Source organism: Ctenocephalides felis, unplaced genomic scaffold (genome assembly GCF_003426905.1).
Source record: "Ctenocephalides felis isolate EL2017-DRISC unplaced genomic scaffold, ASM342690v1 CF-g0.4_SCAFFOLD_01492, whole genome shotgun sequence".
Lineage (NCBI taxonomy): Eukaryota > Metazoa > Arthropoda > Insecta > Siphonaptera > Pulicidae > Ctenocephalides > Ctenocephalides felis.
In genome coordinates, this window is record NW_020537646.1 from 59,234,591 (window position 1) to 59,247,616 (window position 13,026).

Below are 13,026 nucleotides of genomic sequence, written 5' to 3' on the forward strand. Positions count from 1 at the left end.
TGGTATTTAAAATACCATCATTTATTAATAAAAAGTTTTAATATAGTACTTAATTCGTCAAGCACAATTTTATTTATAATCAATTTATGTAAAACTATAATGTGATTTTGACAGAAAAAATGGAGCCATTGTATGAATAGATACAATTTCTGGAAGACTTTAGAATTGGCAGAACATCTCTAGCTAAGTGCAAGATATCACAAACATATGAAGACGGTGAATATTAAAATAGAAATAAATATGACGCAACAGTTTAGTAAAATATGAGAAAAATAAATGAATTTTATTGCTTAACCAAAACTTCACCTGCCACATTAGAATAGTTAAATCAGCAAGATATTAAAAATCATATATGAACCGAAGAGGATATTATTCTATTAAAATGCAGTAATGTTCTGTATCTAGTTCTATATGTGTTTTTATATTTTCATGTATTTTATAAATCTTGTTTAATATCAGATTCAAGCAGTTTGTCATGATAAAAAAATCATCAATGTATGTATTGGGTTTCCTGCTTCTGTACACGTTGCCAGATGTGGCATTTTACCCAGCAAAACCATAAAAATTGTAATGAAAAACATTAAAATTGAGCATACATTTGATATACCATAACAAAAAATTCAGGCAGCTGCATTATCTAGAAGAAAGAGATGATGATCTGATTTGTCACTTTATAATAACATGCTGCATAATTGTATAATTTGAGACTCGATGATACATGGTTTTTGGGAAGTATTATCAGATTGAGTTCTACACATTGGAAATAAAGACACCAAGTTTGAAACAAAATGATGCTTTTGTATCAAGACCTTTTGATTATGTTTAAATTGATTATTGTTGACATGTATGCTTGTGCGATTATACTAAATTTGATTAAATAGTAAAATATGTTTTGTCAGAATAATATTATGTATTGAAAAGAATACAATATTACTGTATTAAAGAATAAAATATGTATATATGTTCCACAATATTGTATTTTTTACTATATTAGATACTATACAGTTTATTATGCAAGTTTTTGGGTACTAATTAATTGCTTCCAATATGTTAAATGATTGATATTATGTTTGTTGTCACATATATAGTCAAATTTAGCTGCATATTAGAAACATTAATGTAATTCTGTTGCAAAACTTGCATTTTGTTTTTGATATATCTCTGCACTTGGTTAACGACGTGTAAATTTTTTTACATATAGACATACTTTAGTTGAATTTCCGTAATAATACTATTTGCAATTTTTGATCTGTTTTTAATTAAACATAAATCATAGCCTTCAAAGAAAAATTTTAAATACATTTGTATTTCAACATCTGTTAAACTGAAATATATAATAGTATTTGAAAAAAAAATACTGTTGCTTTTCGGCAATAATATTAATAATTTTTATTCATAATCATGAATTTATAATACATATTCTAATATAATGTCACGAGTAAAGGGAAGTTTTTGACAGATGACAGTTGCAATGCCCAAAATATTTTCAATGTCAAACAATGATAAGCGGTTTTTTATATTTTTTTTCATTTATTTCTACAATCTAACTATATTTCTATGAATCAAAACGTTCTAGAAAATTTCCCGAACAAACTTCAGGAAGATTCATGAAAATCCGAATTATAGTTTAGGAGGATTAATGAAACTTACATTGTTACAGGAGAATTTTATATATAAGATATATTTTATATATAAAATTCTTCTGTAACAATATGAATGATTAATCCTCCTAAACTTTAACTCGGATATTTATGGATCTTCCTGAAGTTTGTTCGGGAAATTTTGTAGAATTTTTTTATTCATATTTAGTCATACAATATAGTTAAATTGTAAAAATAAATGAAAAAAATTAGAAAAAACGCTTCTCATTGTTTGACCTTGAAAATATTTAAGGCATTTGACATTGTAAACAAATGAATACTGTCATTTGCCAAACTTTTTCATTCACTTATAGGCTAAGGCAATACTAAAATATAATAAATTTATGATTATAAATAAGGAAAATGTAATAATAATGTATTTCTACATTATTATTGCCAAAAAGCAGCTGAAATGTGCCAAAAATTAAAATAATATAAGATTTACAGTCAACATGCGTCTAACAAGTGATGCTGTCTGCGCATGCGTCTGTCAGTGATTACACATCAAACTTAATCTATAATTCAATTTGACAGATTATTAATTTTGAACTTTTAAATGCAGTCCTGTTTTCCCTTACTTTACTAAATCACAATACAAAAATAATTTACTTTCTCAAAAAATTATCTAGAAATTTCATTGTGTCAAAAATTCATATATTTGTCATTGGATACAAAATATTTACTCAAGTCAAGGGAGAGTTTTGGGCCTGAATATTTTTAATGTGCTCCAATTTGCATGGAATTTTGGAATTTGGTTCATCTTACTCTCAAGTTTAAAAGTGAAAATAATTTATACTCCTTTGCCACTTCCCGAAAGGGATGACGTCCCTTTTCAGTACAATTATATTTCTTTCAAAATAACATGGATATAGATAAAAGAACTAATTAGAAAGGAAAAATATTTAATAATGTTTATCAAAAAGCAACTAGTTTTCAAATTACTGGCTACTGAGAATTTTAACGAAAATCATTTAATGAACAAAATTACATTAATTAAAATCTTAATAAATCAGTGTTCTATAAAGTGTTCTAGGAATAATATTAGGCTAGATATGGAAATGTGGTTTTATTGTACTTAAAATAAGCATTAAAATGAGTATTTGTGTGTAAAATTAGTGAGCTATCATGCAGATAAAGGACGCATACAATGTTTTTAACTTCCCGAAGGAGAAGTTTATGTTTTCATCAAAAAACCCGATTCGCTAATTTTATGTTTTCTCGACGTTTCAAGCCTTTCTGAATCGAATGAGACCAAATTTGGAAAAAGTATGTGTGTGTGTGTGGGTGTGTGTATGTGAACAGATTTTTTGCCGTAAATCAACGTTTTCTCGAAAACGGCTGGGTCGATTTCAAAAATTTAAAAGTCATTCGATGTATCTCGACGAGAACTATTGTTTGTCAGTTTTGTGCGACGATCGGCCAAGCCGTTTCTTTATAAATGGCAGAAAAGTGAAAAATTTTTTGTCTACGTTTTAGCCCGCAATTCTGAATCGATTTTGAAAATTCAAAAACCGTGCGAAAGATATTGATTGGGAATCGTGCTGATTAGTTTTTGGTAGAGATCGGCCGGGCCGTTTTCTTGTAATAAAGTTTAAAAAAAAAAAATTTCGACGATTTTTATGATTATTTTTTTGACGGTAGATACCATAGTCTTCTAGATCATACTAAAATATTACGGCCCTACGACAACTGGTTCAGCTTTAAAAATTCGTCAAAGTTTGCAAAAATCAGTATGGTCTTTTTGCCATTTGTCAAAATTAGACTTTTGATCAACGTTTTCTCAAAAACGCCTGAACCGATTTTAGAAATTTAGAAGCCATTTGATGTATTTCGATGAGGACTATCGTTTGTCAGTTTTGTGAGACGATCTGCCAAGCCGTTTCTTTGCAATTTGAAAAAAAAGTGTTGAACTTTTCGTCGACATTTAAGCTCATCCTACCGAACCGATTTTAAAAAATCAAAAACTGTTCCAAAGATATTAGTTGATAAATTTTAGGTGAAAATCTACCGAGCCGTTTTCTTGTAATTAACTGTTGAAAAAAAGTGTTAAATTTTCGTCGACATTTAAGCTCATCCTACCGAACCGATTTTAAAAAATCAAAAGCTGTTTGAAAGATATTAGTTGGGAATGGTACTGATAAATTTTAGATGAAAATCTACCGAGCCGTTTTCTTGTAATTAACTGTTGAAAAAAAGTGTTAAATTTTCGTCGACATTTAAGCTCATCCTACCGAACCGATTTTAAAAAATCAAAAACGCCTGAACCGATTTTAGAAATTTAGAAGCCATTTGATGTATTTCGATGAGGACTATCGTTTGTCAGTTTTGTGAGACGATCTGCCAAGCCGTTTCTTTGCAATTTGAAAAAAAAGTGTTGAACTTTTCGTCGACATTTAAGCTCATCCTACCGAACCGATTTTAAAAAATCAAAAACTGTTCGAAAGATATTAGTTGGGAATGGTACTGATAAATTTTAGTTGAAAATCTACCGAGCCGTTTTCTTGTAATTAACTGTTGAAAAAAAGTGTTAAATTTTAGTCGACATTTAAGCTCATCCTACCGAACCGATTTTAAAAAATCAAAAGCTGTTCGAAAGATATTAGTTGGGAATGGTACTGATAAATTTTAGGTGAAAATCTAGCAAGCCGTTTTCTTGTAATTAACCGTTGAAAAAAAGTGTTAAATTTTCGTCGACATTTAAGCTCATCCTACCGTACCTTAGGTCAATTCGTAAAATTTATTTTACAATATAAATTTCGTAATAATTATAAAATAAAAAAATATTGTGAAACGCAGATCAAGTTGCTTATTTTAAAGTTTATAGAATAAAAAATTATTGTGAAACACAGATAAAATTGCTTATTGGATTATTATAAAGTCGGATTGAATTAGTATATTATTTACACATTTCGGGAAGTTCATGCAACTTGCCTTAAGGCTAAATGCACCTTCAACTAGTTTTTATTTAAATCAAATAGTTTGAGTGCCATTTTCACCAAAATTAAAAATAATGGTATTTACTTTATAATTGACTTGGTTTAAGAGATCTTGATGGATTCTAGAAAATACCACAACTTTAGTGCAAACGATTTCCAAAAAGCTCATAATTTCATGAAAAAAAATCTATTTAAAAAAACAACCAATTTCTTATTATTATATCTCTGAAAGAATAAAGGATACGTATAAAGGTATATAGATGAAAATTCAAGGTCTGACTAATTATTGCTTTAGTAAAATTTATGATAGACAAAGATGTAGCTCATTTAAAAACCTTTAAGATAGTGTATTACAAGTTCTGATGAAATCAGAATTAAAAGAGTTATAATCCAATTAATGCGGTGGTTGGTGACGGAGTGCAAATTGTTTTCACTTCTGAACTTAAGATAAAGATTAGCCTATTACCGATACACGGTTTTTTTTCTCTCCATTTACTGCAATAATTTTGTTGATCGTAGGTTGAATAGAGCACATGTGAACAGGATTTGGCAAATGAATTCACTTCAAATATAAACTTAAGTAATATTGTATATTGAATTATTAGTGAGAAAAATGTAATTTAGATATTAAAATTACTAAATGCCAGTTAAAATATGGTACAAATATATAAAAATTATAGGCAACATTATTGAAGCCATTATTTTGAGTAGAAAAATCCAATGTGATATTGTACCTTTACCGGGAATGCTATATATTAATTTTTTCTGAATTTGTTATACTCTTTAAAAGACTTAAATTTTCGTGTATATAAATATTCATATATAACAATATATATATATATATATATATATATATATATATATATATATTCACGTGTATTTTATGCTATGACCATAAATCACAAAGGCAGGGGATGATTTTTTGATATGATAGTCGTGAATAAACAAAAAATCATTCATTTATACATCCACATCTACAGGTATGACTAAAAAATTGTATAACCCTTGACATTAAAATAAATTGAGCTATTGGAAATAAATTTGTACTATAAATTGCAGTGTTTAATTTTTAATAAACAATTTTATTGAACATATTTTAATATTTCTTAAAGGGTTAGTTAAAGTGTTAACTGTGAAAATTGAGAATCATCATTTGAAGCAGATTACATTTAATATCACTCATATATTGGTGTAAATAGTAATTCGAAAAAAAAATTCGTGCCAATGCAGAGATGGTCGGAAAGATGAATACTATTTCAAAATCGCGTAGAAACTTTACATTTTTAATTTGAAAATTTTTGTAGAAGCGTAATTTGAATAAATAATGGACGGTGGGTATTACGTGAAATGTCAAACGTTTTAGACAGATGATGTTCAATTACGTTTAACAGGATGTTTTACGTAAGAATTATCTAATTGTGATTAAATAGTAGTGAGTAGTTTTATTTATATACACAAACGTTAGTAAACGTTTTAAAATATTAATATAAAAATGCACTTTTTGGCATATTTTTCTCAAACACGGTGCTCTGAAAGATCTCGTTTGTTAAATTATATACTCATTGGTATTTATAAAACATTTTCTGGGTTATATTATTTTTTATTTATGTTATTTAAATTCAGAACTTAAATTTGGTATCGATCAAATTGACATTTTGTCGAATAACATTTTCTCAGTTATAATTTCCCAGAATTTATCGAAGAGTAGATAGTGATATATTAATGTCCGTGGTTATAAAAGGTCTACCACCGATAATATTAACCAATAATATTAACAATAATATTTGAAAGTAGAGGAAAAATATGTATAACCAGCTATAATCTTGATTTGAAAATGGTAATCTTTGAAATGGGGGAGATAAACGGTAATCTTTGAAAATCCATTATAAAAGTATTTTCTTCCCTTGGTAGTTTTTTAGCATTAGTTAAAAATGTAATTATTTTGTAAAATACCTTTAAAATTATAATAAGACATTGTTCTGTAATAACATGATTGTACGTGCTTTTAATAAAAATATAAATTTATTGTTCAATGTTAATTAAATATTCAAAATCCAAGATCTTTGCATGAACGCGGAAGCACGTCATTCCGGGAATTTGTCACGTTCAGTACGTAATATATAGAGCCAAAATTATCATTGAAAACTAGTGAGTCTTAAGAGAAAGTCTAGCCAAGTGATGATGTCTTAAGAGAGTAGTCTTAGAATATCTTACGAGAAGATTATGTCTGTCGGAATTGTAATAAAAATAAATAAATAAAGTGTATAGTACAACAAGTAAATTTTATATTGGACTAGAAGCAAGAAGTCTATCTCTTTTAGCTAATATCTTACTGAAAGGGCTCACTATTCCTAAGAGACCTATTTAACAAATCAGTAACTTAAACTTATTCCTACTGCTCGACCCAAGGCACCAGGAAAGTGTTGGACGGACTTGTTACCCAATTGGCTAAAAGATCTACTGTAGTTCCACTGATCTGGATTGTGGATCAACTAACATTGCACGCCAACCCATTTCAACAAACACCCTATATAATTTCAACATTAAACCTGTTTGCCATTTGGCCGTTCCAAGTTACTCCGCCTATAGGGTGAAAAGGTCTAGATAACAAATTTTTGACAGACAGCAAAAAAGCACATTTCTACAATGATGAAGTTGAAGGCAGTTTTACTGAACGTAGTCTGATGATTGTTTGTTTGAAATGTGTTATTTTTCGTGGTATAATTGTTATGGTTCTCACAATATAGCTAATATTTGCTCAAAGTCAAATTGGACCTCTACATATATACTTTTTATTAAATTTACTTTGATTCATCGAATGTTACTTAAAACTTTTCAAAAAGCGGGTGAAAGCAGAAATACTTAATTCATTTTCTATCTCTCCTCGAAGAAATTTGAAAATTTTGTATAAGCTCAGTAGTATTATTTACAATTATACACCGAATCCAGAATCCAAAAAAATCTGAAAAACTTGTAACGTAATCAATAAGTCGAAAGACCAAAAAAGACTTGGATGGATTATGATATGTTTTCTATAAAAAGTGTATAAATCTTTCAGTTTGATTGTATTGACAAAATATAGACAAATTAATGTGGTTTATTGTTTTTATAATACTTCATTGTATATAGCATTCAAACAACACATCCTTATATACATACTTAAAGAAATAATATTTTGATTCTCTAGAAATTATTTAGAATATACCTTACTTAGCAAAACAACGTTTGCCGGGTCAGCTAGTCTTATATTTAAAAATGGAACTCTCGATCAAATGATTCGGTAAAACTCGAAAATGGCTAAATCCATTTGGCCAGTCTTAGTCTTGAAAAACTCGTGCCAATCCAGAAAAGGTCGGAAAGGTTAGATAATATTTCAAAATTGCATAAAAACTTTACATTTTTAATTTGAAAATTTTTGGTAAACAGCACTTGATTCAAAATGGCTTCCTACATATTATCATTCAAATGACAGATGAATACTACTCATATGTCAAATGGTTTTGACAAGTTGAAACAGATTATGTTCAGTGTTTGGTGTTAGATAGTGTTGTTATGCTTTTAATTTTAAAATTTAAATATCATTGAAAATATATATTTTTAAATGGTAATAAGAATGTTTATTTTGATTTTATATGAAGTTTTTATTTTATTCTCAAGTGACGATTTGTTGGCTCACTGCGTTTTGCATTCATTTTTGACACATCCTATTTATTTCAAATGCTGTGCTGTAAAATTATTTATGGATTTAATGTGAATAATGTGTCACCAAAACATTTTCTGAACTATATTATTATTGCATATAGGTTATTCAAATTGAGATCCTAAATTTGAAATTCATCGAATTGAAATAGACAGTGATATGAATTAGAAAATTGAATTATAACACAGATAGTAATTTTGAAAATAATATTCATAAAAATTTCAATTATGTGTAAATACAAATACAAGATCTTCGGAAACAAAATTGTTTGAACATTGCTTATAAAGATCGCATTATGACATGTGATATCAACATAAATACAGTTTAATTAGATGTGGAAGTAATCATCACAAATATTTATAGTACAATCTATCTATAATACAATTCCTTCATTACAATACTAGACTGAATTTGAAGTTATATGGTCCATGACATTTATATTTTTAGGGTTTGACAAATATCACAGTTCACATAAGGCAACAAGGACGAACTAGCATTATATTAAATGATTTCATCATCCAAATAGGCCTTCTAATGCATAGAAAAAACTTTTTCCAGCATTCCAATTCACAATGCAAAATTAAAAAATTTAAACATATTCCGCATGGTAATAATAAATTTTTTACAGATTTTTCCTTATGTTGTTCAGATACTAATGCTGTTATTTATCGGGTCTTTTTCCAATTATTTCTCGAGCATACTATACAGAAGTCACTAATTTGGATACACGGTTGCAAAAATGGAAAATTAAAATAAACACATTGAAATTTATCACAACATTTACATATAGAGAATGTACATATGTTCAAGCAAATTTATAAAGAAAAAATGTCAATTTTATATAGCTTTATAACAATCCGGGGTAAAACTTTGAAATGATGGCTGAATGGATTGGGCTCAGTCTTAGTTGCATAATTTTGTATTCATTAGTATCTATATAACATCTTCTAGAATATATTATTTTATTTAGATTATTTAAATTAAAAATCGATTCGATCAAATGGGACATTTTGTCGAATAACTTATTTCCAGATATAACAGACCACTACTTAAATAAGAAGATTCGGTTGATAATATAACTTTAGAACACACACCTGTAAAAATGTCAATGCACAAAATTACAAGTTCTCTGGAATAAAATATTTTAAAAACTGATTATAATGCTCGCATTTAATTAAATATATCAACAGTTCGGGTACTAGAACAAGTATAGCAGAAGAATGATTCACTACAATTTTGAAGACCTACAACCTTGAAGTAATTCCTTTCAAACGATATCTCAAAATCTATGCATTTTAGACACAGTTAGGTCTCGTGTTTATTAAATCACTCTACGTGTTATGTTTTATTAAATCACTCTACAAATTGAACTTCAACAATTGAAAAACTTCAACAATCATTGGATGATGCAATGTAAAATATAATTCACTAATGGTTATTTTCCACTAATTTTGAAGAATGAACGGGGGTTAATAAAGTCCTCCACTGATATCTCAAAAACCAGTAAAGTTTAGCATCGTTCAACAACAATATTTGAAAGTAGAGGGGAAAAGATGTATGGTATAACAGCTATAACCTTGATTCTTAGGACTTTGCTATCGGGAGATAAACGGTAATCTTTGAAAATCCATGACGAAAGTATTTCCTTTTGTTGTTAGTTTTTTGGGTTGTGAGCACTGTGATTTAGTTAACGAGACCTTAATATAAATTTTAACTATACGCTATTTAATTGTTTTATAAAATATAATGTTAATTTTGAGTGAGATTCAACAGTTTTCTTTATATAACCACTTTGATCAACTGAAGATTGTCCATGGCTAAAGACTAAGAAAAACTTAGGTTGAATTATACCATATTTCTATAGAAAGTGTATAAAATTTGCAGTTTGATTGTATTAACACAATATGGATAAACGAATATTGTTATTATGAATAATACAATTCATTATTATACATGTAGACTTCAGGGTTTATTGTGCTTATAATACCTTATTGTCTGTACCATTCAAACAACACATCCTTACACTCCTAAAAGAAAGTACTTTTTTATTCTCTAGAAATTGTTTAGAAATGCCTTACTTATCAACACAACGTTTGTCGGGTTAGCTAGTATATATATAATGGCGACTGGCGCCAGAAACAACAGAAGAACAATTATTATCTGCGGGACAAAAATTTCGAAAACGTAATGTGCGAAAAATTTGCATCCAAACATCCAAACGTATCAAAGTATCAGTTTTGGGTACAAAATTTGAAAAAATTAAATCGCCGAAAATATGGCCTCAAGCAGTAGGCGTGAATTGTTTTTTTTATTCAGACTCTAAAAGCAACCAAGCGATGGCAAGTAAATATATTAAATATACTCTGTCTGAACATTCAATGCTTATCAAATAAACCAATCCAAAATTTCAAACTTATAGTAAAATTTCAAAAACTCGAAAGTATATCTATTATAAAAATTAATATATGATATTATAATATATATTATCATAAAAAAAACAAATCTAAAAAAGGACCAAATTACTTGTAAACATAAACTTAAGTTGTTTATAAAATACGCTCGTCGCCCAATTTAATAATCCAACTTATAAATTTACAGTATGTATTTGTGATAAATAATCTATTTGAAATTATTCAAAACAATTATTGATTATTTTTATTCGGTGAATTTTTAATTACGGTACGGAAAGTTCTAGCAATTTGCCTCAAGACACGATGCCATGCGCCCCACTAATTTTAAATCAAACCCAGGCTGAGAATTTGTTGTTATTAAGTTGACAAGTAAGTAAGTGTAGATCTCTAAATTATATAATTTAATCAGTAATATATAGCCCATTTTAGTCGATGGCCTTCATAAATCTTCTAGATTTTCGTAACAGGAAAGTGAATCGGGTACCAATTGACACCATCATCGTCTTTTTTTAATTCAAGAAGTTTTTTTAAAAAATCGAAACAAAAAGAAATCCTATGGTGCATGGGCAGCACAATATGATGTATGTGGAAAAACATTCCTATGAAGCTTTATTATTTTTGCGGAGTCTATCAATTATTTTTGCGCCAGTTATCAATTAAAATTACGTTTTATTACATTCCTTTAGCAAATCATAGCTGATAATGCGTCGTATTAAACGCGTTTCTTTCAGTTTGCGAGTTACTCATTCATGAAGTTTTCAAACAAAGCCAAATTGTTTCCTTGAGATCTCAGATTTTATACTGACATTCTTTGAATCGATTACTGTTAGATTGCCGACAACATCAACTAATTAATCAGGACTTATTTAGCTTTAACTAAAAAAATCACCAGAATTACATTTGGTTAAGCAATTTTGGCAAAGTTGTTTTTTGAGACTTTGTTGTCATTTTGTGAGCTTTTTTTTTAATTTTTATTTGGCCTCGCTTACTCTGAGCATTTAGCCACCTACAACATTTTTATTTATTTACATTCTAATTTATATCATTTCAATCTATTTATGTATCCTACTCTATATTCTTCTTAATTTTTCGTCTTCTTATTTTCTTCAATTCTTGCTCTTTTTTCAAATTTCTAATTCTATTTAACTTTCAGCTTTATTCCATTTTCAATAGTCCTCTTGTTACTCCTAATTCAATTCAACTATTCGAATTCTGTTAATCCTAATTTTCTTAATTTTTATTTAAATTATATTTAACAATTACAATTCTTATTTGATTTCTACACATTTTTTTTTTCATAAATTCTAAGTCATTGACAGGATTTGATCCAAAGATACCTGTCGTGTGAATCGAACACGCTACCGATGAGCTATGCTCGCCCCATTTTGTGAGCTTAAGATGCGTTTCTTCTTTGCATAAATAAAAGTCCAAAATATGATAAAAATATTTGTTTTGATCTTACATCTTTCAACAAACGCCAAACGAGAAATACTTAACAGATAAAAATATACTTTAGACTAAATTTTCGAAATAAGACTAAATTTGGAAAAAGTATGTGTGTGTGTGTACATATTTTTTACATTAAATTGTTGTTTTATTTTATAAAAATTATCCAAATACTCAATAAAATTAGAAATTTACGTTTTTTTTTTAATTCCCAAAATTCCAAACTTTTAGAAAAAATCTAAATTTTGAAAAATATTCAAAATTAAAAAAAAATAATATTTTTTTTGTAAACATACACATAAATTGTTTCTAGAATACGTTTGTCGCCCAGTTTAATAAGCCAAGTTATTGCTTTTGTTATATAATACTTTAAAATGCACAGGTACCAATTTTACAGAAAAAAATTGAATAAATTTAAAAGAATTATATCTTCAGAGTCATTTGTGTTATTGGTAGTCAAAAGTAGAACTTTCATTTTATATTCTAAATATTTTGTTTTCCTATTTTTAGCCAAGTACAACAATCCATTAGCAGAGAAAGCCGTAATATTGTATTTATTTAAATTTGTTATATAATGTATTTATTTGAATTATTCAAATAAATATAATATATCTCAATTATTTTGTAAATATATTTTAAGCAATATACTAAATATAAATTAATTATTCAGAGTAGTTTTGTTCCTGTGCGGAGGAAACATTGATACAACGATATTAGGAAGGTGCCTTGAAAGAGGATTAGCTGCCGAAGGAAGACTTTTAAGGTATTTAACATAATAGGTTATTTTCTGAGTAATTTATTAATTTAATTTATTTGGCAGATTATTTTCTGTCGTTTTACACTCCATTCGTCTAAATATCACTATTTTGTCAAAATTTTATATGATCTTTTTA

The 13,026-nt window shown here is 27.8% G+C and overlaps 1 protein-coding gene across 1 annotated transcript in view; it reads left to right on the forward strand.

Annotated features, from left to right (window-relative positions):
* Positions 1 to 13,026, forward strand: part of LOC113371448 (L-threonine ammonia-lyase) — a 280,098-nt gene that overhangs the window by 207,602 nt on the left and 59,470 nt on the right. Inside the window, exon 6 of the mRNA XM_026612075.1 lies at positions 12,804 to 12,896. Coding sequence (XP_026467860.1) covers positions 12,804 to 12,896 — 93 coding nt within the window. The remainder of the gene's footprint in view (positions 1 to 12,803; positions 12,897 to 13,026) is intronic.